We start from the raw sequence: 27,391 nt of genomic DNA, 5'->3' as shown, positions 1-27,391 counted from the left end.
ATGTCATGGAGGAAGAGAAGGACCGAACTTCTTCAGCCAGTGATCCTCGGTCCGGAAAGAACTCTCCGTCATCCAATTCCCGAAAGGTTGACGGAAGGGATCAAGAACCTCGTCGACAAAACGGCAGCCCTCAAGATTCAGGACATCCAACTGACCATTACAGAATAGCTGACCAGCCGGGAAATCATGAGCATACTGAACCTGCGCGGGGAGACGCAGCACGAAATTCGACAACCAGCGCGCAAGCTTGCCATTCATCTGGTTATAAGTATTCGGGTTCTTCCTCTCAAGTTCCATATTATCGACAGCCCATTTCGTGATCTCAGACGACCAGCTAGGCAAAGACTCCGCACTAGCACGAAGGAGAGCCTCAAAGAAAGCCAAGTTGAGCTGTGGCTTGTCACGGCCGGTGCGGGTAACTGCGAGGAAGTGTTCAGATGGTATTGTATAGTATACGCCGCGGCCTTTGTTCTCTGATCTATAGCGGAAGAGGAACTCGTCGATTTTGAGGAGGGAAATCATGGCGTTGAGGTTCTGGTGACGGATTGCGTTCTGGATTCCTTCGTTCAGGGCCTTGCGGTCGACTTGGGTCAGGGTCGTTGGCGACAAGGAGCTGTTTGGTGGGGTCCAATTGCACGAGGTCATACGCAGCATCTCCAGAAAAGCAACGTCTTCTGGAAGGAAACCGTTGCTGCGGCCTCGGAGAAGATGGGGTGGGAATTTGCACAGGTCAAGTGCAGGGAAATTGGTAGTCAATCCGATATCGACAGAGTGGAGCTCGGTGGTGACCATTGGAATGACATGGAGCTTATATTCGTGAGAGTCTTTCAGTGCGTTCGGGGCCATCTCGAAGCACTCTGGGGGCATTTGAGCGAGTTCCTTCATCGGCCCGCCCGTGCCGTGGAAGATGCGGACGCTGTCGTCCTCGCGTGCCAGTAACTTTTCAAGAGCAACCTGCTCCTCCTTATCCATCTTGATACCGGCGTTGATCCAGCGACGGTAGATAGTCAGGATCTGCATTGTCGGAATTTGTTCGCGCACGCGGTCCACGGTACACCACTTGCACTTGAAGACGGCTTCCTGTAAGCGGGCACGCTCATCCAGTTTGAGAGGAACATAGTCAAGCGGGACCATCATACGGTCGATAACCTTGCTACGGGGGTGTTCGAGCGCATCATTCCAGAACGCAAGGAGAATGAGTGCGCGGTAGATGTGTTCACCGGAGAGGGCGCGGGATAGGAACGGCGAAGCTCGTGGAAAGTTTAAATTGAGCGAGTGCAGGAAGATCTGCTCGATGATCTCGACGGGGAGGGCTTCAAGGAGGGACAAGACCCTGCGCGGAGTATGCGGGCGCGAGATTCCGGGTCTGGGCGAATTAGAAGGACGGTCGTAGGGGCTTGACCTCGACCGAGAGGACCGAGAAGACCGAGAAGAGCTGCTCCGGATCGGCTTCTTGAAGACGCGACCTGGTCGGCGCTTCGATTTGGGAACAGCGGAAGAGTGTGAGCTGCTCGCGGAGTTGGGCGTAGCAAGCTTTGTCCGTGTCACGGTTTCATCTTCGGCTGTTGGTGGGCTCATGGAGCAATTGAACTTTTCCACTATCTGGGGTATATCAATCTGTGAGCTTGGATCATTTCTGAGTCATGTATAATTACTGTTCAATGCTGTAGTATGTTGTACTTCGCATATCAACTATGGAAGTATACAACGTTGCAGGCCGACTCGGAGCCTGACCTTGTCTGATTGGCGGAGAAGAGTCCGAGTGGCAATGGCTTGGCATTAGGGCTTGGCATTGAAGGGCATAAAGGTCACATGATGACATATGATGACACATGATTTCACCCCTCTCTATTGCTAAATTGGGTCTAGCTTATTATCAAATGACGTCAAGGATTTTAGGGGAAAAAAGCTATGCTGAACAAGTAGATCGTTCAAAAGGGTTCAAAATGGTCCAACATGGCTAAGTTGGAAATCAAAACTGGAGCTATTCTTAAACACTTGACGATCCATTAGGAATCCACCAATTGCTCCACCAAGCCTATGTTGTAAACAGATTATGTGCTTTCGAATAGAGCTGAAATCAAGGAATGGCCCAGGGTCTGTGTTGTGATGACGGAATGATCGGTTGGACACCAGTACCTTGTGTATCCATTTAGCCATGTGCTCCATACAAATCTCACAGCTTCTCAACTTTGATCTTCCTCTTTCATTTTTCATCAGACCTTGGAATCCTATCATAGCTTCTCCATCGACGTCATTGGCGTCTGCACTTGTCAATTCTAACGCATCGCAAGACAAGCTTAACTACACGAACTTGTCTATCTATCGCCTCTTTTGGACTCCACTTACGTATCTGAACAAGAAACGTTTGTCCTTGTCTCAGACGATCATCATTACCATTATTTATTTAAACCATCTCCCCATTTACTTCATTGTCTTCAACATGCACCCTTTCAGTGATCCAACTGTCCATACACACGCTTCCTCCAGCTCAGACTCAACTCTCACCTCCAAACCGAAATAAACCAACACCTTGATACAAAACATCCCCAAGAAAAGCTCTTCATCTTCAACATGGGTGCTGTCGTCTCTTGCGTATGTGAAGCCCATCTGCTTTCATCTCCTGTCTATTAAGATATAAACTAACATACCTGCCTCTAGATCCAAAGCGTCTTCCGCGCTATCGGTAGCTGCCTCATGGGTATCGTCAATGCCATCGGTTCCGTTTGCCATGCCATTATCAGTGGTGTGGTCACAGTGATCGATGTTATCATCTCCTGTCTGACCTGCGGTTACTGTGGAAAACGCAGGCGGGGTCGCCGATCAGCAGTCTGATAGGAAACAAATTATCACGTCTGTGCACACCTATTGAGTCAATGGGGATAGAGGGCTGGCTATGGGTTACGATTGTTATGCCGGCGCGAATTTGCTTTTGTCATTACAACTTCACTGGAGAATATACCCCGTGGCGCAGTTTTTAATTGTGAATCGAATCATGAATCTGATTTTGAGATATGGAATACCTTATATCGACATATATTGTTTTCACTTCTGTAGGAGAGGCACATATGTAGAACAATGTATATACACATAGTTGGTCTGGAGTATGGGCATGAACTTGTAGGTATATGACTGAATATGCACAGGTGAGGGCGAGTCCTATTCAAGAAGCATTTATATCAAGGCCCATCTTTCGACGAAGACGACTCAACATATCGCAACAAGTCCTGTTTCGCTTCTGCGGGCATGTCATCCCAACGCTCATTCAGAATAACATTTGCAAACGGATCCCCAGGTCCACTCCCACAGCGCCGGACAAGGGAATAATGGGACTGTTGTAACGGCCAGCGAGCAGGGACGCGGCAATTAGCAGCGCGGAATGATATACGCAGCAAACGACGGAAAGGCTCGATCTTGCGCGTTCGAATCAGACGATACGTGATCTCAGAGGATCGGTCCGGCCTGGACTCATCCTCGTCCAGGTAAAAATCTGAAGAAAGCAGCTGCAAGAACTCAAACTGCGCATCTGACCAGGGCGAGCGCAAGACCTTGTCCGGAATGCGCCCTGGTCCAATAGCCACTGAACACGGCAGCCGGAAGATGTCGTTCTCGTGGTATATCTCGCGGGGTTTACGGATCTGGACGGCGCCAAAATGGAACCATATCGCCACTTTGCGGTCGACCGTGCGGGACGACGGGGTCCGCGAGGATTCCTCCAGCTGTGCGGGGATGATTAGATCACCTTTACCACGCCGGCCGGGTACGGCCCAGTCGCAAGCTTCTAGGTTTTCAAAGCGTGGATCCAAATTTGACAGCACTGCTCGATCGTCCGGATGGAAGACCAGGCCGGCACATTTGCGTCGGATGGCATGGGCAACGTACTCACGCTGGCACCTCCGGAGCAAGGGAAATGTGCACCACCTACATGCCAGCAGGTCGGTCTGTAATTGTTGGCGTTCTTTCCAGGACAGGGCCCAGAAGTCCAAAGGTGGGGGTAGGAAGTCCGGGGTAAAGAAACCCTCTCGCGAGCCTGAATTGGGACTGCTGAATGCAAGCCGAATGAGCCAGGTATAGAGTAATGGGGTGGACAGTGCTTGGCTGAGACGTGGTGAGGCACGAGGGAGATTCACTTCAAGACTATGGAGGAAGATCAACTGAAGGATTTCCACGGGCAGTGACTCAAGGCGCGAGCACGGGTGGTCGGCCAACGGATCGGAGGGGCCTGGGCCCATTTGCAAGGGTGCGTCTAAAGGTGGTGTGTTTTTATATAACTTGTATAGCTTGTTCGTGGCAAGACGACGATCACGTGTAAACCCCAGTGTGTATATAGTTGTAAATGGCCAGCGAGGAGGAAGTGTAGAGACAGATATGGGTTATCTCAATGGAAAACACAGTCCATATGGTATCAACTGCAGACTTCGCATAATGATGTCCCATGTAGCCCCCCGTGACTTATAACAGAGGCACTTGACAGCGCATCCAACGCAGTCTCCAGTGAAAAGAAAAGAAAAGAAAAGGCCCGGGCCATTGCTGAGGGGTAGGGGAAGTGGGTAAACTGAGGTGAGTTGCGTGTCTTGGCAAGGCCAGCTTGGGAGCTCCTCATCAAGCGAGATTATGTATTTGGCTTGATCGTCTGTTGCATCTGAGTGGATTGGGTTATATTACTTGGTATTTCTTGTCGGATTTTCAAAAAGAAACAATTCTCGCTGGTACTCCGCTATATATCCCGACTCGATCCCCATTCCCAGAGAGCTTGCTGGATATATATATCGAACATATCAGATGTTCATTGTCCTTAACTTTCCCTAACCAGAGCCCAATTTCCCTTATCTGGTTGAATATATTGCCAACAGAAGGTACAAGTCTACAGTAGAATCTACATTTGTATTGATGAACGCAGAAACGACAAATGTATTGTTTCTATACACATCCCAACTGCCCCACCACACTATCGGAGGTATCTGACCACACACTGGCTGAATAGCCATATTCTTGGCTCCAAAAGTCATGATCACGTAGTGTGATAGAGCGAGGAATAAAAAGGCGGATTTGAGGCCACAAGAGTCCACGCTTAGACGGCGGACAGATCGCCGAAGCGCTCCTACAAAAAGGAATCGTATAAGTATCGAAGCAGATGCAGCGCGCTTGGCAAGACAGTCAACACATACCTTGTAGCCAGGGGGCATCCACTTGCCCTTGGAGACGAGGGAAGCGGTCTTCTCGTCGATCTCGGGCTGGGCGGAGGCAACCTCGTCCTAAAAAGCAGTCATGTAAGTAATGATTCCAACTCCGCGGTCTGCAGCAGCTAATACGTACGACAGTGAGGTCCTCGAAAGGACGGGCGGTCTCGATGTTCTCCAGGGTCTTCTGCAGGTTCTGCAGCTCGGCCTCAACCTTACCCTTGGTTGCCTCAGCGTTCTGAACAGCCTGGGCCTCGAAGGCGTCGATGGCCTTCAGCTGGCGGTTGACATCGTAGGTAGCGGGCTTGAAGGTCTTGAAGTGGTTCTCGAGCTCGTCGACGATGGCCTTGTTCTTCAGGATGCCGCGGTAGTGGCTGAAGTCAACGGTCTGGGGCTGCTCGGACAGGACCTGGACCTTGCGGCGAGCATCGTCGTTGCGCTTCTTGAAAGCTTGGAGGGAGGCGGCGGTCTGGCCGCGGAGGCCGAGGGAGGTCGACACCTTGGCCCAGTCGATCTTGAGAGCGGCGCTGCGCTGTTTTCGGGTGAAGGGAGTTAGCGGGAGTTTTCCGGGCAGGTTGACAAGAGTTTGTCATAACCAGGGTCAGAAGCAGAACATACAGCAGCCATTGTGACGGGTATGATAGAGGGTTGGGGGTGGAGAGAAGAGAGGGGAGTTCAATGTGCAGGGAGGTGCCGAACGAGGAGCGACCCGGAAGGTTTGGATTGTTCAGATCACGTGACGTTCATTCCGAAATCCACCGTGGATTATACAGCCACGAGACAAATTTATAGAGCGATCGTGTTAATTCTTGTAAATAACTTATGGACTGGATTTAACTTCATATCATTACGAAGCTTATATATTGACTGGTTGACTCAACCACTGGGGTTCAATTGCTTTTTGGGCTAAATTGTGTACACTATGGGCGCCAACATGCCAGATATCTCGATCTGGTATCATAACCCAAGTCCCTCATAGAACCTTAAATACGGTCACTCATTATATGCTGAGAGCCATGATAGAGTTAACGATATCGTTGTCGTTCTCCCGGAGAGCCTTGACGGCCTTCTTGCGGGAGACGTTTGCTTGTGCCATAACCAGCTCGATATCCTTGGACTCAAGGTTGGACTCGTCAACCTCCTCACCATCATCCTCCTCATCCACCTTCTTATCCTCAGCCTCGGGGGCCTTGGCCTTGCCGAGAACCTCCTCCTCGTGGTCGTGACCGGCGTGGTCGCCAGTGGCCTCGGAGGCAGCGAGCTGCTGGGCGGCGGAAGCCTGGGCCTGGGAGTTCAGGTCCTCAATCTTGGCCTCACCGAAGATGCTAGAAGTGTGTCAGTAAATGTCGTCCACATAAGAGTGACTGCAATTGGGTTCCACATACATCCAGCAGTTGCTGTTGGGGGAACGGTAAACCTCGGGCTGGTTGACAACGAAGAGGATCTTTAATTCCAGCAATTAGCATCTCCACTTTGACAATATATCAAATTTATCCCGTTGGTAGCCAGTGTTGCGGTGCGGTTGATATCCGCAATTACATGGTACTTGGCGGGGTAGAAATTCTCAAGACGGTCGCATCGGGATCACATACGTTCTTGGGGCGGCGGAGAGTGACACGGGTGATGCCAGGGACGAGCTTCAGGCCGAGCTTGCCAATGGCCTTGCGGGCCTTCTTCTCACCACGGGAGTGGACAGCGACGGAGGCACCGGCAGGAATGTTGGGCTCATCGCCAGCCTCGGAGCCAGACTCAGAGGAGCTCTCCTCGACGGTCTTGGAGACGTCGTCATCGTGGATTTCTTCAACGCGGGGATCAGCCATTTTTGCGGTGTAAAGGTGCCTAAAAAGAATCCAAATAAAATCGTTGATTAGTTGGGTTGTTTCGTTCGGCAATGGGTGTCAGGGCTGGTTGAATGGTGTAAGAGCGGGCATAGTGGGAGAGATTGGAGAGAGATTGGCCAACCCCCCACGAATCGCACAACACTCGGGAAAGGGCGGAATTTGATGTTGAAAAGGCGAGAATTCAGTCGAGTAGATACTCATACATACCTGAGAGGTAAATATGAAGCTGTTGTGAGTGGGGATGGATTTTGTTGAAGTTGAAGGTGCGTAGCTGTGCGCCAGACCGAACCCGAAAATCATTAGCGAGCGCCCACCCCCAGACTGCCCGCCTTGCACACATTGCCCTATATGGAACTACATCACCAATTCTAAACTAGATTGGCTAATAATTTATAGATCTCATCTAGATCAAAATATATAAATATAAATAATACAGTTAATACAGTTTCCAGGTCATTATTTACGTATCTGCTCGTTCTATTCTTTTTTGTAGAGCCAGATATTCAATATATTCCCGTTTTGGGGGATATAAAAATGAGTCCAGAGCCGGAGGAAAACCAAAATGACAAAAGGCCCCTTTGCCGGGATATCAAGGATTTTGAATCATTTTTGCTGTTCATTGATAATGCATACAGCGATTTTGCCAGAATATTACCAGCAACGGAAACCCTTCCAGGACACCTCCTTCAAACCCATGCACCGAAACCTCGTAATCATTTATGACTTGTTGGCAGCGCGAGCCTTGGCGTGGGACTTCTGGACCTCGTAGCGAGCCTGGAATTGAATGTGTTAGTTGAACTGTTTGTAATTCCCCAGATTATCCGATCGGGTGGGCCCAGGCGCATTATGCCAGAACGAATCCCCCTTCCGATATTTCGACGTACCTGCTTGCGGAGGCGCAGGACCTTGAAGCGCTCGAAGTCGGACAGGTTCTTGCGGCGCTCAGAGCGCTCAGAGCGCTGAGCGAAGGAGCTCTTGGCCCACTTGCCATCAATCTCGTTCTTAGCCCAAAGCTTCTTCACGGGACCGGTACCGGCAGCACGGGGGAGCTGGGGAATGGTGAAGTGAGTGAGGGTGGCGTGGGCGAGAGGGAGAACGTGACGGGGCACGATCTTCTGCTCCTCGGTGGAGGGACCGTCGACCAGGACCTGAACAAAAAATCGCAAGTCAATACAACATTTCCAACCTAAACATCTCCGAAAATCCGAATCTCCAAATTTTGACACGATCTCCGGATTCAAAGGGCGATTTCACATACACGGCGGTGGTCCACGATCTCAACGATGGCAGCAAGCTTGCCTTCGAAGGGGCCGCTGCGGATCAGCACAAGGCGGCCAACCTCAACCAGCTTCCACGAAGAGACCTTGACATCGATATCGGCCATGGCGAAATTCTGCGAGACGAAAAATTCAGCGTCGCGGTTCTGTAATATTTGTAGATTGCACACTCACGGTCGACAGGGGGTATAAGTCGAGAAGGGGTTGTCGAAAGAGTTCAATTGTCCAAGAGTTGTCTCGAAATTCGGATGTGCCCACACTCGCAACATTCTCGCTTAACCGACCACTTGCAGGTCTAGGGCTCTGATTACATCAGCGGTCGCATTAACAATTATCCGGTCCCGTGCATTTATCTCGGAATTTTTTCGCCGCAGAACCTTTGTTGATCTCTCCAAGCTCCCCAGCTTTACAAGCTTAAGACTTTGATGACAAGTCTGCATTTGCTTCTGTTTCGACAACTGCTCATATGTAGCATTTACTAAGGTATGCTCACATTTCCTTTTCCCAGTCGTCTTCCCCTCTTCCCTCATATGATGTCGTAATTTGCGATTGACCCAGTGTCTGTGAGGCCCTCGCCGGGGCACTCTATACAGCACTGTCGGATGATATTCAATTTCTTACATATTCTGATATGGATTATAACCCTCATGTTATGCTGTCAATGCTTCCGAGAAACATCGCTCTGACAGTTTGAAGATTTTTAGGATATCGACTTGGTTTCTTAAGGACAACCTCGCAGCTCTCCATCTTTTCGCAGGGTACGTTCAGACCATCCCCTCCTCAACACCCCCAAGGTCCGATGATTAGAAACTTTTATCACGCCTAGATAGTAATTGAGCTTCTGGCTGTGAAATTACCTTAACTACCAAGATCTCTGAGAACCTTATCACCTTGCACATTATTGCTTGTTATGTTGGTCGTGACTCGTCGCTAACATTCAAAAGATTATAGGATATTCTGTGTCAGATTGACAGCTGGCTCCCTGTCTTTATATAGCCACTGAAATGCAAAATATTTTAGAAAGAACTTATCTCCTTCGGTAGCTTAGATGTGTACTCCTATCCTATGCCTCCACTCAACCTAGCCTACTTACCTTAATCCACTTATGTTGTACGTCTACGAACATATTGGTACAAATGCGAATATTTTTGATTACAATAAGTCGTGCTATATCGTTACCTCGGCCGTGCAATGCCCAAAGACCCAGAGCAAGCCACTTGTCCCTTCGTGCTATGCCTCCCTACCAACCTAGTCTATCTCTCCCAAATAGAAAAAAGTAAATCTTGCTCCCCTGCGTACATAATTATGACGATGCGGAGCCGGCAGATGCCGCGGAGGACGGTCCTTCGCGACTGAGCACCCACATGAAAACGAACTGAACCGCGTACGAGTATACGAACAAGAACTGACCGCGCCGGTTGCGCTGCGACCGAGCCACGGCCTGCATCGAACCGGCATGCATGGCGGAGTCGGTCGAATCTGGGAGCAACACGTATTTCAGCGAGCGAAGCTAGAGTTTAAATATTAGCAACTGCTGAGCACGATAGAAAGCTATATACAAGTCGTCACTCACCAGGAAGAACGCATTGGCCAAAAATGTGTACGCGAACATCGTCCAGCCAATCCAGCCCCTAGTCCCTTGTCCGGGGTTGAAGATCTCAGACGCCACCATAGTGACGATGATTCCAACGAACTTGTAGCCCGAGTAGGCCACCAGATCCAGCAGTTGTGAGTCATTGTTGATGCTCAAAATGTACGTCGCCAGCTTCAAGCATAGGATCTCGAAAGCGATGACTGCAATGGCCGTGGTGGTGATCGAACCCAGAAGCTCCGGGTGGAAATCACCCCGGAATCCAGCCAGTAACACCGACAGCAGAATATATGTGACCAGGGCCATGACGGGAATATACATGTCCGGCGAGTTCAGGTCATCGCGAGGAGGCAGGAACATGGATGAGTATTGTTGCTGCATGATTTGACCATTTGGTCCAGAGGTTGGAGCCATCCGGGCTTGCTGTCGGGACCAGGGTTTGTGTCGCCAGGGGAAGAGAACAAGGATCAGCTTGTTCAGGACGTAGGAGTTGGAGACGTTAAAGTAGTGCTTGAGAGCGGGTATAGAGACATAGCGATTGAACTGTAGATTATCTCCAAGTTAGCTATAAGCGGTAATAAAGATATGTCAATAGTGCATACGTTATTTTCCATGTACTCCTGCCCAGCTGCCATTGCGCTTTTGCCGACCTGGAAGCCCATCTGCGCCGTGGGATCGTTCATGAATCCACCGAATCCAGGAGCACCAGGGGCATAGCTTCCACTGCCACCCTGAGCTGGTGACGGTTGGTACGGGTTACCGCCATATCCAGCACTCGGGGGTTGTTGGGGAGCTGGTGGTGGAGGTGAGCGCATCATAGGGACGGTCGAGACATGTTGCGGGACGGGGTGGTGAAGGGGCGGCGATTGCGCGGGCGGTGGAGCGAAAGAGCCCCGATACATAGTCAACTAGATAGAAAAACGAGGATAAAAGGATAAGGAGCGTGGAATTCTGGCGAACGTGTCGTCCGGATAGTGTGACTGAGGTTTGGGGAAGAAGCGAGGTGTGTAGCGGATGAAAGAAAGTGTTTATACGTGGCTGAAGATCCAATCCGCTTCCGAGCTCCCCAACTTCGCCCCGTTCCGCCACCAAGTCACACCAGGCCTTCTTATTTTACCTCCCACATTGATTATCTGCTTCTCACATTCCAAAATTGACTGTCGGAGATACTCAGAATGTTGGAGGCTTTTGAGATTTTGACGACCTCGGGCGTGGTGCTCTGGTCTAAGGCGTACGCTCCAGTGGGCGCACATGTCATCAACAGCCTGATCAACGATGTATTCATTGAGGAGAAAGTTGTGCCACAGAACGAGACAGCTGGCGGAGTCTCGCCGGCGTATAAGAAGGAGAAATACACACTAAAGTGGAAGAGAGTCAAGGAATTCGATTTGATCTTCGTGGTATGTCTGTCGCATGCCTATGCGCCTCGCTGCTTCGACTAAATCTGAGTTTATGCAGGCCGTCTACCAATCGCTACTCCACCTTGGCTGGATCGACAAACTTCTTGAGAACATTTCGACAATTTTCATCGATCTCTATAAGGACCAGGTGAAGGGAAACCGCGTGCGAATCCAGACCTATCGGTTCGATCAATACTTTGAACAGCAAGTTCGGGAGCTTGAAGACAATACTGGTGGCTTTGTGGAGGAACATGTGCCAGAGACAGGTGAAAAGAAAGACCCGCTTGTTTCGTCTGACAATGGAGGCCCACCGCCACCACCGGTGCCTGGCCTGGTGAAAGGTACGGAATGACAACTCGCGGTTTCAAGCGTGTGCTAACAATTCCAAAGCGCAGCCTAGAGCTGCGCTAGCCGGGGCGACCTCTGATGAGGGCACGCCACCAGCTACACCAGAAATTTCTAGATCTTCGACCCCTCAGGGTCATCTTCTTACCGCGAAAGCCGGACCTGGAGGACGTGGTTCCCGACGGTCTCGCAAGGCTGCCAATTCGAGCGCCAACGCGTCGTCTGGAGATGAAGTTCGGAAGGGAAAGTCTGCCAAGACCCCTGTGAAGAAGATGCGTAGATGGGATGCCAGTGGGATGGCAGATGAGGATGACGGAGAGATCCTCGATTATTCTGCGCCCGCGGAAGGAGAGGCTGCCGCTCCAGCGGTGGAGACTGTCTCCGAGGGCGATTGGGGTCGCCGAACTGGTAAAGGCCAATTCGTGCTGAAGGAGTTGGGCGAGGAAGTTCAATCCATCTTGGACCAAGCGGATGCGGAAAAGTCCAAGGGCACTACTTCTTCGGGTGTGGTTGGCTCCGGGTTCAACGCAATTGGGGGCTTCTTCCGCAACATTGTGGGCGGAAAGGTTCTGACAGAATCTGATCTCGAGAAGCCTCTCAAGGCGATGGAAGACCACCTTTTGAAGAAGAACGTCGCCCGTGAAGCTGCTGTCCGCCTTTGCGAGGGAGTTAAGCGTGAGATGATCGGGAAGAAGACTGGCAACTTCCAGAGTACTGATGCCGCATTGCATGTGGCCATGGAATCCTCGCTGCGGAAGATCCTGACGCCGACTTCTTCTTTGGATTTGCTCCGCGAGATCAACGCTGTAGTAGCTCCCACCACCAAGCAGCAGGCGCCTCGCCCATACGTCATGTCTATCGTTGGTGTCAACGGCGTTGGAAAGTCGACCAACCTGAGCAAGATCTGCTACTTCTTGCTTCAAAACAAGTACCGTGTTCTCATCGCAGCATGCGATACTTTCCGTTCGGGTGCCGTGGAGCAGCTGCGCGTGCATGCTGACCGCTTGAAGGAACTGAGCGTCCGCGAGAATGCAGGCGATGTGGAGATCTACCAGAAGGGCTATGGCAAGGACGCAGCCAATGTTGCCAAGGATGCAGTTGACTATGCTGCGGCTAATAAGTTTGATGTCGTCTTGATCGACACTGCCGGTCGTCGGCATAACGACCAACGGCTGATGTCCTCGCTTGAGAAGTTCGCCAAGTTTGCTAACCCAGACAAGATTTTCATGGTTGGTGAGGCTCTGGTCGGTACGGACAGTGTCATGCAGGCCCGCAACTTCAACCAGGCATTTGGCACTGGCAGGAACTTGGACGGCTTCATTATCAGTAAATGTGACACCGTCGGTGACATGGTGGGCACACTGGTCAGCATGGTCCATGCTACGGGAATTCCCATAGTTTTCCTGGGTGTTGGACAACATTATGGAGATCTTCGAGGGCTCAGTGTTCCCTGGGCTGTTAGTCTGCTGATGAAGTAGGGACGACTCGATACCCTAGTTTGACATTTTCTTAATGTACACTCAATATGAATCCTTTGCTTGCTACAGTTGTCACTTGGAGTCAGGTTGCGATAGTCTCTTATAATGGATCCCTTGTGAAATGCAGAACCCCCTCTATCCAGTCACGCATACCATTCGTTTTCGGCGCTAATTCAACATAATTAAATCCTTCATGGTCTTGTTGAGGTCGTTCGTGGATAGATATGTGCTTTACTTGATATGCAGTCCGGACCAGAGACCTGTTCCTGTTTGGCCTGACCTCGGCCGTCGCCACTGAAATAGATAGCTACCTCTTACCTAGTAGCTATCAGACCTGAGGCTTGCATTCACTGGTACTTTTATCTCATTTTGGCATTCCAGCGTATCTCTCAATCTTGCCTCCACAATAACACGCTTCCTATCTATATGCAGTTCCTCCATGCTAATCCAGCACCATTGGACGATATCCTTAAACTTGTTCCCCATATTCATAAGCATACCGTCAACATACCAGCTTTTTCGATCAGCAGCCATCCCCAGAGACTAAGACCGCCACACCACCCACCACCAGTCTAACCTAACCATATCTCCCTCCCTCCCTCAACAATAGGGCAAAAAGAAAGCTAAGAAGCAAAAAGATGTGACCGACGCAGGGATCGAACCTGCAATCTCTTGATTCGTAGTCAAGCGCCTTGCCATTGGGCCAGCCGGCCTGTCTTGTTGAAAGGTTCGGTCCAGTTTTGATATATGGGGCGGCAGAGTTTTTAGGGCAAGGCCCCACTTTAAATGTTCGCATCGGGATTTTCATGCCGTGTTCAGAGGCCATTCTCTCCACCAACCATGGGTATATCATATCAATCTGAACAATTGTAGGGCAATTATAGCCAAACAAAGGTGATGAGCAAAAGGAAAGACCAAAAAATGTGCCAAAGTGGGCGAAACAAGTGCAAAAAGAAATCTCTCCCTCGGGGAATCGAACCCCGGTCTCCCGCGCTTATCGGTGTTAATGACAAGCGGAAATCATCACCACTAGACCAAGGAAGATGTGATGGCTGAGTTACTGCTCGGCCACTTGGCTGGTTGATGGAAGGTTGAGCATGTTATGGCTCTATACAGGACGGAAGGGTTGACACCTGCATGGGCGCGGTCATTGATGCTTATCCCAAATCTTGACGACAGTGTTTTCCCCTTCCATCCATGTCCTATTCTTTTCGCTAAAAGGTCTCTCATACTTAAAATTAAACATGGTTAAACGCTAACACGGCCGTGTAGGCATCGGAGTACATTGGTGAGTAGTATGAATATTATGGATATATTTGAACAATGCCTTTGAAGAATATCCGAATAATGGCAAAGGGCTAATGGCAGCCGTCAAGGTTGGACAACATTCGAAACGTGTCGATGACTTGGGGCCCCAACCCGAGCCTTCTTTCGCAGACATCGCTAGAGATGTAGACGCGAGTAAGATGTTAACGATATATATATATATATATGTAGTAGGATGTACCGGGTCCCAGTTTAGCTCAGCCGCAATGACGCTGCATGTGGACATCATGACATTCCGATAGTCTGCTTGGAGGTGTGTAGCTACCTCGGAAGTCTCGATTCAAGCTAACTAAGCCGGTTACAGTTCCAAGGTTGTCTAAAAGCTTCAAGGAATGGAGGATGGAGGGAGTTGGCGGGATCGTTTGTAAATAAAAGATGTATTGTCGAAATGTTACTGCATCCCAGGATTGAATATTGGGAAGAGTTATAATGTAGTGGTTGAACGAGAATGCATTTTACACCAAGTCATTGGCGCAGAGAAAATGCCATAATCCGAGTGCCTTCTTGCACACGCATCTGCCCTTAAATATAAATATCGAAGATCCTCCACACGTTTTCACATGGTTTTACCAGTAAAACTATTTGGCTTATCATCGTCTCTCTCACTTCCTCTCGGAATGACCCTTTGAATAAACTGAAGATCACATCCAACACTACCCACATACAGATATGTGCCCGATTCTATGTCCACTGCCTTAACATAATCATTGAATTTCATTTTCGACTAGTCAATCGCATGTTCACGCCTCCCGTTTTGTCTGCATCATATATGCCATCCATGATCAAAGTCATTTTTGGAACACTATTGTTCAGCAGTCCATCCAATCTCTGCTCAACTTCTCTTGGCTTCTCCCCAATGAGCGGCACAGCATCTATACGGTGGCGCTGTAGCAGTTTTAGCATGACCGCGGCAAATTCAACCTGGCCCATCTTTTGTCCTGGACAGACACGCGGTCCATGACCCCAGGGAAGGAAACACCCCTTCGGCGGTTGATATATGGGGCGTGCAGACCCAAGGGGATTGATCCAGCGGGAAGGGCGGAAAGTGGACTCGTCAGGGAGTTCATTGTTATCGGTATGGACCCACGATGGGTCAGAGCACCGGTTAACATCGGGCCACACGTCTGGATCAAGATGTAGTGCAATGTGATTTATAATTACGGACGAGTTGGCTGGAAGGGAAATCATGCCCTCGGATGTCATCAACTCTTGAGGTGTCTCGTTTGTTCTAAGGACGTGAACAACAGGAGTGTACAGACGCAATGTCTCTAGCATAACTGCCATGATACGCGTTGCCCTTGGAAAGACAGAGGAATACTCTGGAGCTTCTGATACGCCTGTAGGCATCAAGGAATCAACCTCTTCGAATAGCCATTCCTGCCATCTCGGATACCTGGCAAGCAAAACTATGGCATAGGAGAGGGTGTTTGCTGTTGTTTCAAACCCCGCTGCCGTGAAAAGAAAAAGGTTGCCATTCAACTCTTCCTTGCTGAGGGATTTTGCCTCATTATCTTGCTCTGCTGCTTGAAGCAACTGGCTCATGATATTGCTTTGTCCTGATGAGGTCTTCTTGTTCCAAATGCGTTGACGCTCTTGGTTGAGAAGGACTTCTGTGTGCATAGGGAACTCGCGTTTGGCAATGCCTAGCTGCTTCAACTTCCGGTATCCAGGGAGCCAGGACGGCCAATTTAAAAGCATGTCAGTTGGGATAATCATCGGCCCAGTGACAGATTCCATGACAACTTTGCAGGCTTCAATATATGTCATCTTGAAACCCGACATAGATTTCTCGCTGTCTTTGCTCTTCCACGGAGCCTTTACACCCATACCAGCCTCACTTAGTACATGAATTGTGATTTGCTTAATCATATCGAACATTTTTGTCGATTCAGCAGAGACTTTCTCTCTGTCCATCCCAATGAAAAGAAGCTCATCTAGCATGCCCGTGGTCTGACATACGGTTGAATCGAAGATGGTCTTAGAGATACGCTCGTTGATCACGCTTGCAACAACCTTGCGCTGCTTCGCCCATCTCTCTCCATTCGTTGTGAGAACATTATGTCCAAACTGACCTAGGAGCAGTCCAGTAAGCGGTGGCATTTTGAAATCATTCGTACGTCGCAGTACCTCAGTAGCGAGGATTGGATCGGCGGTGTGGAGCTCTAGAGGCCCGCAACTGGCAACTAAGAACGATTTTTGATTTCCTTGGGGAGCCGCATATTCCTCGAAGGGGCGGCGCTTCTCGTAGAACTCCCAGCCATAGATCGTCAGCGTGAGACGTTTCCATACCTGCGCTGGGAGGATGCGCTTCAACCATGGCCGCAAAGGGACGGACGTCAATAGCCAGATGATGTTGCTTGGATCTATTGGATACACTAAGAAAGGTAGGCCGATAGATTTGGCAGCGGCGACGTTGCGAAATAGCCGGTAGGTGAAGTTTGTGAGGTACAGTACCACCAGCGCGCCGAAAATTCCAACTCCAAACGACATTTTCTCGTTGGGTTGGGATGACAGATTCCAGGTCAGTGCGCTGGCGTAGATGGTGCAAGGTAATAACCAATTTGCGCTAGCAGAAGGGTGAAGAAATTATAGCTGATTGGTAAACATAAGCCAGGTCCAAGTGCAGTCAGATAACAGAGTATGTCGTTAAAGAAATACATACATACTCCGTACTTTACAACCTAGGTACGTCTGACGATATCCACATTTCTGCCATACCTAATGTACAGGTAATGGACTCTTATTGGCCGGGGTCCTTGCGAGAGTGGGTCTTACAGTATTTTTCACATTCTGACCTTTCCCCAGGTGGGTCCATGTAACGTCGGGCCGCACCCAAAACCAACTCAACCAACACATTCGGAGAAACAGGTCAAATCACTAAGTACAGAGTAAAGTAACATTGTATCATAATAAGCTGAAGACAGACCTCCAGGGCTGTTAGCCTAACAGGGAGGCTATCAGGTTGCCTATTTCGGCGCTTCCGGACTATTGCGCTAAGAACATTCCTAGTCTTCCAGAATTATAGCGATCGACCATGGTAATATTTCTGCTTGAAATGGGAAGCATGTTTCAACGTACTTCAACCAATCCTAGCAGGGTTGATGAATCTTCCCGAAGGCTGACATGACGTGGTAAGGGTCACTTTGTCTTTCTAATTCTACTATCCCGGCGCCTGAAGCGCTGGACTTTATGCAGGACGAATTGAGCTAACCTTCCATTAAGGACTCTGTGTTTCTACCACCCAGGTCTCACATTATCGAAATTAAGATGCACTGCTCGAATTCTTTCGCGACGTCTCACAATGACCCTGGGGTCTCGGCTCAGAGCCGGCAGCCCCAACATAGTATCCTTTCGCGCGGGAAGGATCCCTCGCCCGAGAGCCTCGCCAGGTGTCGGGATAAAGTTGAAGGACAGGAGAGCCTTGGCTAACATTCCAAGTGTCAAATTCATACCAAGGTACCGCCCGGGGCACTGGTGCATGCCAGGGAGGCCGAAGACGTTGAGGTGCTTGACAAGGTCTTGTCTAACTTCTCCATCCTTCTGGAGAAACCGACTGGGCTGGAATATTTCAGCGTCTTTTCCCCATATGTCTATGTTGAAATTGTGCAGATGAATTGGAGTCATAATAATCGAGCCCTTCCAAAGCTGATATTTGTTGTTGAAGACGCTATCCTCATGTACGCCACGTGCAACGGGAGAATCGCCATATGTACGCAACAGCTCGTACCATGTTGCCACTAGGAGTGGACAGGAGCGTCGGATTTGGTCAACATCAATGACCGGGTTGGGGGATGAAGCATCAACAATGGCTTCAATCTCAGCCAGCAATGACACCAATAAGTCTGAATCAGCCACAATTTCACAGAATGCCCACGTTATTATGTTAATGACATTAGACATCAGTCCGACAATTGCGACCAAATGGCAGTCGGTAAAGCCCTCTCGAGGAATCTCGAGGGATTCGTAGAGAAAAGCCAGCCGCTCAAAGAGCGTCACTCCCTGCTTTGCTTTCCTTCCGTAATTCCCATTTTCAACACATTCCTCCATCTTCTGACGAACGGCTTTCCGGGCTGAACGGAGCTCAAATGGTATCAGCCACGGAATTGGATTGCGCAAGGCCTCCAGATTCTGAATGAAAAGTCTGTAGACAGACAGTGATTTAGTTGTGTGATCCGGGAAGAGTTCCAGGGAGGTACCTACCTGAGGTGATTGCGAAACTTATCATCTTCGAAGGGGCCGTCTTCCCCCCAAAACATAGCACCCATCGAGCGAGAAAGGAAATCGAAAATCCAGGACCCAAGACCAATTTCAACTTCTGAATCGCATTCTGAGAAGGTCTCACACCAGTACGTCTCAATTGTTTGGTCCATCAGAGATGCATAATTTCGAAGATTCTGTAAGTTCCGAAGCTCGCCGTTAAACAACCTGGATAGTTCCCGCTTGAAAACACCAGTATCAGGATCGGTGAGGAATTTCTGGCTTGCGGGTACAAGGCCCATGGCAGGCCCAACAGCAACATGGAAAACAGACATCAGGCTTAAATGACGCATTCCCGTAAATTGTTTGATGCTATCTGAGTCCAGCGGGTGAATCAAGTGCATGTCCATTCCATTGAATTTCAGGGTTTTCATCGACGAGCGTTGGGTCGAACTGAGAAACTTTCGTGTAAGCCAAGTATATGATATGATGGAGAGGAAGACTGAGATACCATAGTGATGAGATGTACAAGTTAGAGCCTTTATTTGCAATCCCAAGGATGTGACCAACGAAGGGAATCCAAGAGAAATGAACAGGCGGACATGAATAAGTGTTAGTATTTGCCTTTGATGTGAGCCTGTGGCTTATTGCAGCGTAAGCAAGCCATGCAAATAGCAAAGCCGACACAAGAATCTGAAGCATCATGCTCATGTAATTGTCGTGGGTTGCCCAGGTGCTCTGCAGGATGCTGGTTTTTCAATTGCACTTCATCCATAATCTGTCCTTTTTCTTACCGGGGAGAAGCAAAAAGTCCCACTAGGTTACCATGATACGTCCAGACACTCTTTGGCCAGAACGAGACGCGATCACATGTATACATATTGTCTACGGATGTCGGAAGAAATGACGGTTTATACGCTCTTTGGCCCCATTTGGCCCGAACGAGGCCGTTGGTTTGTAGTCAACCCGCAAGTACGGAGTAATAGTTTGAATTAAAGTATGCTAGGTTTGACGAAGTTTCAAGCGTATGGAATTTGATGAATTTGTCCTGAAGTCGAAAGCGGCCTTTGGAAATTACACCATCGTTAATGCACGCTAGACGTTCAGTGAATTTAAAGATACATTCTTAAAAACCATCGGAGTCATTAAACTGACATCCGTGGATAGGAGGTGGCAAAAATAACGACCTCCCAAGAGCTCCGACACTAAAGGGAAAGAAGCGAGGGCCACTCTGCATGGTCGGCACACCAACTAGATCACATACTCCAAATCTGTCAGCAATTTCCTACCATTTCGAACACCTATTTTTGAAACTTACGGGGATGAACAAGTAGGGTACTTCTTTCTCATAGCGCTTCCAGGCCTCGCCGTACTTTCTTCGGCATCGGTTGATATCCCTGTTGGTGCGGTGGATAATCATGACCATGAAGAAAATGGAATAGAACCAAGGGAATGGGCTCCTATTAGTAAGTAGTTAGTCATGTCGATCCATGACCTTCGTAAACAGGGGATCTTACTTGAAACCGGTAATCAGGCCCCACGACATAGAAAAGAACATGTCTGGTACATAGTTTGGCTTTCGAATGATTGCAAACCAGCCATCGACCATAATGTGATCGCCTGTGTCTGTTTGAATCGTCTTAGGGTTGTCGATAGCCTGCCACGGCACTTGAGGGAACGTATTCCGCTTGGTAAGCTGGCCCTTCTCCTTGTGGCGGAACGTGTTCTTCTGGCCATTTGCACTGTCCCACATCCAGTAGAAAAAGATGTACAAGACAGAGAAAACTGCGAGGGCGTATCGGTTCCAGTGATATTCAGATGGGGGATGGTTGGCCAAGTAAAGTGCACAATGGCAATAAGTGAAAGGCACACCAGCCATATTCCAGAAGGTGAGCAGAAAGCCAAGCTTTTCGAAATACATGTCCCTTTTCCAGCGTCAGTTTAGCTGAGATTTTGTCGCAAACTTTCTTCTTTCTTCTTAACTTACCAGGTTGTAATGATCATCTCTTCGGCTTTGGCACAAGCATTGGTGTACAGGTAGTGCGCTCCAGCCAGGAAGACTACCTCGGCCGAGACATAGCCATATGTTTCGTACTGGCGAGCCGCCACGGAGCAGGTGATAAGGAACAGAATAAACCACGGGATTCTGACCTCGTAGAACATCTTGAAGTCCAGAATTCCAACACGGGGATTTAGTTCAGCACCCATGAAGAAATCATAAATGGGAGAACCCGACAGTCTGTGGGTTCGCCCGCGAACTATAGCTTGGATGTAGACGATGAAGCTGTTCAGAAAGCCGGACAGGATGGAGACACTCATGATAGGACCAAAGTCGTCAATCAGTGTGTACAAAGGAAAGACACCAGTAAAGTGCAGGGTGGCAGCAATGGCAAGCGTCGCGTAAAAGCTGCAATAGGCGGAGCAGTAGTAGGGAAGCCTCTTGCCGCCTTCGTGCCTCAGGGGCCGGCCGAAATTCGAAACTCCAGGCATGTAGCAGTACATCAGTGCCTCCATGACGAAAAAGGTCCAGTAGATTGCCCATGCTTTGGCGGTGGGGTAGGCTCCCTCGTAGACCAGTTGGCAAAGGTGACGGCCAAATTCAGCCCACGTCTGATTGGACTCAGGCAAAGGAAGCATGTCATCATAGTACGTTGCGCCAATCCACATGTACCACATCAAGAGGGGAAAGCCTGTCATCAACAGTGTAGCGCCGACTGGGCCTCCGAACTCGAACTCATCGGACGCGCCGTCGGTAAATTTGGAGGCGTTCTTCGGTTCGTTCTGCTTGACACCTTTGGCAAGTGGAGCAGTGGCCCCGGTAGTTCTCTGTGACACGGCCATTGCTAGCAGTTGAGGTGAGGAAGGATTTGCAAATTTGTGGGAAAGATTACTTTCACGAGGACCAGTTCTTTTCAGAGGCCTCATGTGACTCGCAGGAACTTGAATGCAGAGATTTCTCAAAGCAATCTGCGATGGTGAAGATGACCCAATTAAAACGGCAAGTGCTACCACCACTGTGCTAGTGCAGGTTCATGGTCAGCAGTACGGAGTAGATATTCTATACTAGTCTCACCACTACATGTATTTAACTGTTACATTCGGTATTTGGTCCCCAGTCTCACAACTGCAACAGTATTGCTGTAATAAAATAGAACTGGCCGATATGTTACTCCGTAACTCCGTACTTCTACCTACAACATAGTTGCTTGAAATGATTTCACAAGTATTATATGCCCGACGTGCTACATATGTACGCTTGAGTACGATTTTAATGGAGATGCAATCTAGATAGAAATGGAATGGAGAAAACACTGCGTGGATTGACTGCCTCGCACACACGAGGAGAGGAGGAAGAGAAGGAGAAGAGAGAGAGCTATCATACATAGAGGTTCCATCACATGGTGATGCCTCAGGCACCAAACAGATTCTAACGTAATCGGAAAGCGAGTGGCCACTGTAAGCGAGTGGCCACCACCTCCAAAAACGCGTCTATGAACTAGCACTTAGTTAATTCAACCACCCACTATGCCACCAATTCGCTCCTAATCCTCTATAAATTCAATAGAGTAAGAGGGTAGGATCTTATTAGCTATCTAGGCTTTTAAAAATGGAGATATTATATCTGTTGCTCTCGCTGCTCGCACTTACAAAGTCCCGCGTATAACTCTCCGCCACCGGCTTAGTGGTATATAACACCGCGCGATTTCTCGCGCTAACTTATATAAATTGATATAAATTGAGGAGGAATCTCTTAAAAAATAGATTCTATCTATAGATACTCGCGGATTAGCACCCCGGCCCTCTACTATACGAGAAATAGCGAATCTTCTCCTCGAAAAGCGTAGAACCACCCCGGTTCTTTCGGTTAGTGATAAATAGGTTTACAATTTTATAAACCGGCACCCTCTCCTTTCCTCCCGGTTCTTAAGACGCTATAATTACGAACGTGCGAAGTGCGAAGACCCGAAGATTATTATAGAGTGGTTTAATCTTATTTAAAAAACTATCCTTTAATTTAGGATTGACTCCGATAACGTTTATAACTTTAACGAGACTAGTTTCGCGATAGGGTTAACCGCTATAGCGAAGGTGATAACGAGGAGTGAATACTATAGCCGGCGAGCACTTTTATAGCCTAGAAATCGAGAATAGGTGACTATTATCGAGTGTACGAATACTACTAGCTAGGCCCTCCCCCTATATATAATTTTTAAAGGTAAAGTCTTTATTAAATCTTAGTTCGACGGCCTCCTAGAGGACTAGCGATTTAAGGTTAGTCCTAATAGATAGACCTCTAATAAAATTAGACTTCGCTAGCTTAAAAAGCTCTTTATTCCTACCACTTCTTTACGTATAAAGGGGGGGGGGTATCGGCTTTTAATACTTAATAGCTATAGAAGTTATTTAACCCCGAGATTCGATAAAGTCTATAAAGAAAATAAAATCATACTAATCTATATACCTCCGCACTCCTCTTATCTTTTATAGCCTCTCGATATCGGCTATTTTATAGTGCTAAAACGCTCGTACGGCCGGATAGTTAAAATAAAAATGCGGAACGGAATCAATTATATCGATAAACTTAATTTCCTCGAAGTATATCCTCTTATACGAATTAAAGCTTTTAAATTAGAGACTATTAAAATAGCTTTCGATCTACTAGTTTAATACCTTTTATACTAGAGAGAGTGATTTCGAAGCTTAATATCCGGCTTACTACCTCTACCCCCTTCCTAGCTGGGGTAGTGATTAGGATCTAAAAACGCCTTCGAACTATATATAATTAGAAAAGTAAGCTTCCTCTATTAAAGTATTACTTCGTATAAGATTAAGAAGCCCCCCCGAGCCCGCTTAATTCCGCTATTAACTAGGTTTTAAAAGCCTACTAGATTATAATACAATCCGCTGTATTACTAGAGAAAGAAGTGAGCGATTTACGCGCTAAAAACGAGAAGAAAAAGTAAAAGCGAACTCGATCTATAAGGACGATAGTCCACGAAGGGGATCTCTTAGTTCAGGAGGTTCGTGAGCTACGTTCAGAGCTATTTAAGGCCTAAGTTATACGTATTAACAACTATCGTGAGCAGGTTTCGGAAGGTTTAAAACCGCCTCCCTAGGCCGGACGAGTATATGGGATATGTAGAAAGCTAGGCTATAGAAGAGAGATATGCCCAGATAGATGATGATTTTAGTTTATTTAATTTAATGGCGTTTTGGTTGAGATAAATGCATTTAAAAACTATATATGGGGGGAGGGTGGCCACTCGCTTACAGTGGCCACTCGCTTTCCGATTACGTTATGAGTCAATGAAAGGTTATAGTAGGTACCATCACATGTGCTTTATAATGACATGACTACTTAGGTAGGTACCTAGGACCTGTCAGTCGATTCGACGAATCACTGAGCAAGTTACAAAGGATAAAAAGCTACAGATAATTCATAAGAGCAACGGGTCTCCCTTCGCCTCATATTTTCTAGTCTATTAGGCTCAAGATATCTATCCCATCAACAGGAACCCACCTATTCTGGCGAATTGGCCTTGGTGATATAGAGGGTGTATCAGAGCATCCTCCACCCTTAGAGCCTCTAGATCCTTTGCCAAAGCCTAAGAAAGAGAGTAACAGATCAAGGTAATATAATGGAGTGGAGCCTATATATTATCGAAAGAAGGCACTGTCAAAATGCACTATATGTGGAAAAATTGGAATACACGGTTATATCAAGAATAAGAGGATGAGGGTAATCTATAACTAACTATAGACTGCAATACTAATTTACTTACATCCCTTGAGTGAAGCTATAAGAGCCACCATTAAATAAACGCCACCTTATGCACCCAAACGGTACATTCCATTGGCTATACATTTTGACAGCCAATCCTATAAATCACATCAGCATGATGCCTGCATAACCTGTGCCCTAGGCGGGCCTACCGAAGCTGCGTATAAATACACAAATTGTATTCCCTTGACTTATATCGCATGTTTTGTCATTTGACATTCGTGAATATCCTATGATATTACTGATTTGGTCTTAAGTATAGGTCAATTTACCCTACATAGTTTGGCTGGAATAAGTTGAGCCTCGGCACCAAATTGTAACACAAGATCGACATATGCAAGGGCTATGAATCTCAATCGAATAAGGAACAAGCAAGACAAGCACCATGCAGATAAATTGGAATCAATAATTGTACTCCGCGCCACTGCGTAGGCTGGCTGGAACAAATTACTCAGCATGGGATCTGCAGCATCGCTTACATCATCATTGTGTTCCCTGATCCGGCTTGCGGTCTTTTCCAAGGTTACGGACAACTTCAATCCTTCTAGACTTTTTGACACATTTGTTTCTCGATCATCTGCTTAGACCTGCATTTACACATCTATTCTATTGACCGCGCGCGAATCCGACCAGCGCGGGTTGCGACCATACCACTAAGCACTCACACGACAGCACTGCGTTTACAACCAGGCTTTCGGCACAACCCCCAATCGCATGGTTAGCTGTGACAGGACTTGATTCAGTCTTGTTTTTGCTGGTGTGTCGCCAGAATGACGGGTCCAGACCGGGCTTTGCTCAATCGCCGCTCCTCCACGCAGCATTACCAGACCTTCGATACTCCACCACCCAAGTCGCGTGGGCGACCTAATTCGGGCCAGTCCGAATCCTCTGCGGACGGCTCACACGATCCCCATTATGACACCGCCGATACCCCTGGAATGTCATCGCCGCTGCCGAGGAGGCAAATGGCAGTGCTAGCGATAATCGCACTGGCGGAGCAAACGGCGTTGAACTCGATCAGTCCCTACCTCCCCGACATGGCATCGACATTCCCCGAAGTGAAACAGTCACAGGTGGGCGTATACGTGGGCAGCATTGCGTCGGCCTTTGCGCTGGCTCAATTCAGCACAAACTATTTCTGGGGCTGGCTTTCGGACCGTATTGGTCGCAAGCCGGTAATTCTGCTTGGCACCTTTCTGACTGCGATGTGCTTCGTTGCATTCGGATTCTGCAAAAACCTCGCACAAGCTATAGTTGTGCAGGCGTTGATGGGCGTGGTAAATGGCAACCAGGGTTTGGTGTCAACCTGCCTTGGTGAAATCACCGACCGAAGCAATCAGTCCCAGGCTTTTACATACCTCCCGGTAATATACGGAATTGGAGGTATAACGGGACCACTCCTAGGAGGACTTCTGATTTTTGAGACAAACCCTTTTACTGGCAGCAAAAACCCATATCCCTATCTTGCGCCAAACGTACTGTCCGCTGTTGTCCTCCTGATGGACTTCGTTTTCACAGCTCTCTTCCTGGAAGAGAGCCTCGAAGATGCAGACAGTCTTCCAAAAATCGGCAAAAAGGTGCGCAGCTTGTTCACATGGTTGTGGCAGTTTACCGGCAATGCCCGCCACCCAACCTACGTGGAGGTCCCGCCAACAGTGCCGTACCCCCACGGCCGCCGCGATTTAGATATCGATGAACACGACAGTGATCTAGACTCTGCGTCCGAGGTGTCGAGCATACTTGGCCATCCGGAGGAGCTCACTTGGGATGAGATCTTCACTCGAGACACACTCTTACTTCTTGTGACATACCTGATATTTGCTCTTTGCAATGTTTCCTTCAACTCGCTGTTCCCAATCTTCGCACAAGCCAAACCCCCGGCCGGTCGGTCACTCACCCCGTCCGAGATCGGCCTTGCTCAAGGTTTTGCTGGAATTGTGACCATCATTTTCCAAATCTGTATCTTCAACCGCCTGCGAGACAAGATGGGCAATCGATGGTCTTACCGCGCAGGCCTATTTGGCTTTGTCATCTCGTTTATCCTACTGCCCTTCATTGGGTACAAGAGCAAGACTGGTAAGGGTTTGACTAGCAAGTCGGCCATCATGGCTGTCGAACTTTGTCTTGTGTTGCTGGTCAAGACCATCGCCTCTGTGGGTGGTCTGACCAGTGCCCTGCTTCTGGTAAAGAATTCCAAGTCTCTCTTTCTGTACACTCCACGGAAACTAATGATTTTTCTAGGTTACAAACTCGGCACCTAACCATGCCGTCCTCGGCGCCTTGAATGGCCTTGCACAAACTCTCTCCGCAGCTGGACGTGCAGTAGGCCCATTCCTCTCCGGAGGGTTGTTCTCCCTCACAGCCAAGATCCAGCCCAAAGGAGAGGCTCTGGCATTTGGAGTATTTGCTGCGGTCTCCTTCATTGGCTTCATCCTGAGCTTCGGTATCCGCGGGCGTTCACTTGAAGCAGAGGGTTGGGGCGAGGACAGTGATGATGGAGACAAGTCGGATGACGACGAGCCGTGTGGTGTTTGAAATAGACGGACTTACAAAATATGCCGACATGACGATGTGACGAGTTTATGCTTTCGTTCCAGCCTTTTTTACGCATTTGGATATACACTAGCCCTTTGCTTCAGATAGATTATTGAGGTCGCATTATTTGCTGGGATAAAATGGGGTCCGATTCGACCTTGAGTCTGATAGATCTTTGTGGAGATGCTGCCATGACCCCAAGAAAGAATACTATTCAACTATTGGGATTTGCAGACACTGAGATGGATACAAATACCTAGGGAATTATATCAAGCTAGGCCGAACTGTCTAGAATAGATATTTCCTATATAAAACATCGCAATTTATTCGCTAAAATGCTCAACAGATACTGACACACGAGATAGCACAATTCGAGACTGGATAGAGACATAAAACCAGACAATCCGGAGGGGTGGAGTGATGAAGTCAAAAGCAATCT

The 27,391-nt window shown here is 48.4% G+C and overlaps 12 protein-coding genes across 12 annotated transcripts; 3 read left to right on the top strand and 9 right to left on the bottom strand.

Moving 5' to 3' along the window:
- Positions 1–3: 3 nt before the first annotated feature.
- Positions 4–1,578, bottom strand: N7489_003306 (uncharacterized protein; the record flags this gene model as incomplete). The annotated part of the gene is made up of 1 exon (XM_056709061.1): positions 4–1,578. One exon carries the CDS (start codon positions 1,576–1,578, stop codon positions 4–6), a length of 1,575 nt encoding a protein of 524 aa, XP_056573363.1.
- A 996-nt stretch (positions 1,579–2,574) lies between these two features.
- Positions 2,575–2,835, top strand: N7489_003305 (uncharacterized protein; the record flags this gene model as incomplete). The annotated part of the gene is made up of 2 exons (XM_056709060.1): positions 2,575–2,595; positions 2,662–2,835. The coding sequence occupies 2 exons, from the start codon at positions 2,575–2,577 to the stop codon at positions 2,833–2,835; spliced, it is 195 nt and encodes a 64-aa protein (XP_056573362.1).
- A 344-nt stretch (positions 2,836–3,179) lies between these two features.
- Positions 3,180–4,232, bottom strand: N7489_003304 (uncharacterized protein; the record flags this gene model as incomplete). Its single annotated transcript, XM_056709059.1, has 1 exon — positions 3,180–4,232. One exon carries the CDS (start codon positions 4,230–4,232, stop codon positions 3,180–3,182), a length of 1,053 nt encoding a protein of 350 aa, XP_056573361.1.
- A 649-nt stretch (positions 4,233–4,881) lies between these two features.
- N7489_003303 (F1F0 ATP synthase subunit d) lies at positions 4,882–5,858 on the bottom strand. The gene is made up of 4 exons (XM_056709058.1): positions 5,799–5,858; positions 5,317–5,712; positions 5,169–5,255; positions 4,882–5,101 (listed from the first exon to the last, which is right to left on the bottom strand). Exons 1-4 carry the CDS (start codon positions 5,805–5,807, stop codon positions 5,072–5,074), a joined length of 522 nt encoding a protein of 173 aa, XP_056573360.1. The 5' UTR covers positions 5,808–5,858; the 3' UTR covers positions 4,882–5,071.
- Positions 5,859–6,110: 252 nt separating this feature from the next.
- On the bottom strand, positions 6,111–7,299 carry N7489_003302 (nascent polypeptide-associated complex subunit alpha). The gene is made up of 4 exons (XM_056709057.1): positions 7,229–7,299; positions 6,773–7,019; positions 6,566–6,624; positions 6,111–6,505 (listed from the first exon to the last, which is right to left on the bottom strand). The coding sequence occupies exons 2-4, from the start codon at positions 6,998–7,000 to the stop codon at positions 6,181–6,183; spliced, it is 612 nt and encodes a 203-aa protein (XP_056573359.1). The 5' UTR covers positions 7,001–7,019; positions 7,229–7,299; the 3' UTR covers positions 6,111–6,180.
- Positions 7,300–7,531: 232 nt separating this feature from the next.
- N7489_003301 (60S ribosomal protein eL14) lies at positions 7,532–8,565 on the bottom strand. Its single transcript, XM_056709056.1, has 4 exons — positions 8,473–8,565; positions 8,280–8,414; positions 7,906–8,169; positions 7,532–7,795 (listed from the first exon to the last, which is right to left on the bottom strand). Exons 2-4 carry the CDS (start codon positions 8,403–8,405, stop codon positions 7,739–7,741), a joined length of 447 nt encoding a protein of 148 aa, XP_056573358.1. The 5' UTR covers positions 8,406–8,414; positions 8,473–8,565; the 3' UTR covers positions 7,532–7,738.
- Positions 8,566–9,601: 1,036 nt separating this feature from the next.
- Positions 9,602–10,791, bottom strand: N7489_003300 (protein transporter YIF1; the record flags this gene model as incomplete). The annotated part of the gene is made up of 3 exons (XM_056709055.1): positions 9,602–9,808; positions 9,872–10,432; positions 10,492–10,791. The coding sequence occupies 3 exons, from the start codon at positions 10,789–10,791 to the stop codon at positions 9,602–9,604; spliced, it is 1,068 nt and encodes a 355-aa protein (XP_056573357.1).
- A 273-nt stretch (positions 10,792–11,064) lies between these two features.
- On the top strand, positions 11,065–13,112 carry N7489_003299 (signal recognition particle receptor subunit alpha; the record flags this gene model as incomplete). The annotated part of the gene is made up of 3 exons (XM_056709054.1): positions 11,065–11,289; positions 11,348–11,630; positions 11,680–13,112. The coding sequence occupies 3 exons, from the start codon at positions 11,065–11,067 to the stop codon at positions 13,110–13,112; spliced, it is 1,941 nt and encodes a 646-aa protein (XP_056573356.1).
- A 2,040-nt stretch (positions 13,113–15,152) lies between these two features.
- Positions 15,153–16,928, bottom strand: N7489_003298 (uncharacterized protein; the record flags this gene model as incomplete). Its single annotated transcript, XM_056709053.1, has 1 exon — positions 15,153–16,928. One exon carries the CDS (start codon positions 16,926–16,928, stop codon positions 15,153–15,155), a length of 1,776 nt encoding a protein of 591 aa, XP_056573355.1.
- A 744-nt stretch (positions 16,929–17,672) lies between these two features.
- On the bottom strand, positions 17,673–19,340 carry N7489_003297 (cytochrome P450; the record flags this gene model as incomplete). Its single annotated transcript, XM_056709052.1, has 3 exons — positions 17,673–18,579; positions 18,639–19,088; positions 19,147–19,340. The coding sequence occupies 3 exons, from the start codon at positions 19,338–19,340 to the stop codon at positions 17,673–17,675; spliced, it is 1,551 nt and encodes a 516-aa protein (XP_056573354.1).
- Positions 19,341–19,886: 546 nt separating this feature from the next.
- Positions 19,887–21,476, bottom strand: N7489_003296 (uncharacterized protein; the record flags this gene model as incomplete). The annotated part of the gene is made up of 4 exons (XM_056709051.1): positions 19,887–19,898; positions 19,954–20,095; positions 20,153–20,560; positions 20,623–21,476. The coding sequence occupies 4 exons, from the start codon at positions 21,474–21,476 to the stop codon at positions 19,887–19,889; spliced, it is 1,416 nt and encodes a 471-aa protein (XP_056573353.1).
- Positions 21,477–25,187: 3,711 nt separating this feature from the next.
- Positions 25,188–26,952, top strand: N7489_003295 (MFS transporter; the record flags this gene model as incomplete). Its single annotated transcript, XM_056709050.1, has 2 exons — positions 25,188–26,600; positions 26,659–26,952. 2 exons carry the CDS (start codon positions 25,188–25,190, stop codon positions 26,950–26,952), a joined length of 1,707 nt encoding a protein of 568 aa, XP_056573352.1.
- Positions 26,953–27,391: the final 439 nt, after the last annotated feature.

This window comes from Penicillium chrysogenum (genome assembly GCF_028827035.1).
Source record: "Penicillium chrysogenum strain IBT 35668 chromosome Unknown utg000001l_segment0_segment0, whole genome shotgun sequence".
NCBI lineage: Eukaryota > Fungi > Ascomycota > Eurotiomycetes > Eurotiales > Aspergillaceae > Penicillium > Penicillium chrysogenum.
This window is presented reverse-complemented; position numbering and strand designations above follow the sequence as displayed.

Excerpts from the sequence above, each read along its gene's own strand:
- N7489_003303 (XM_056709058.1), bottom strand. Across the intron at positions 5,256-5,316 it reads CTTTCGAGGACCTCACTGTC|GACGAGGTTGCCTCCGCCCA; the intron begins GTACGTATTAGC and ends ACTGCTTTTTAG. Across the intron at positions 5,102-5,168 it reads GGATGCCCCCTGGCTACAAG|GAGCGCTTCGGCGATCTGTC; the intron begins GTATGTGTTGAC and ends TCCTTTTTGTAG.
- N7489_003302 (XM_056709057.1), bottom strand. The coding sequence starts at position 7,000 with ATGGCTGATCCCCGCGTTGAAGAAATCCACGATGACGACGTCTCCAAG. Across the intron at positions 6,625-6,772 it reads CTCTCCGCCGCCCCAAGAAC|ATCCTCTTCGTTGTCAACCA; the intron begins GTATGTGATCCC and ends CTGGAATTAAAG. Across the intron at positions 6,506-6,565 it reads CCCAACAGCAACTGCTGGAT|CATCTTCGGTGAGGCCAAGA; the intron begins GTATGTGGAACC and ends ACACACTTCTAG.
- N7489_003301 (XM_056709056.1), bottom strand. The coding sequence starts at position 8,405 with ATGGCCGATATCGATGTCAAGGTCTCTTCGTGGAAGCTGGTTGAGGTT. Across the intron at positions 8,170-8,279 it reads AGATCGTGGACCACCGCCGT|GTCCTGGTCGACGGTCCCTC; the intron begins GTATGTGAAATC and ends TTTTTTGTTCAG. Across the intron at positions 7,796-7,905 it reads TCCTGCGCCTCCGCAAGCAG|GCTCGCTACGAGGTCCAGAA; the intron begins GTACGTCGAAAT and ends ATTCAATTCCAG.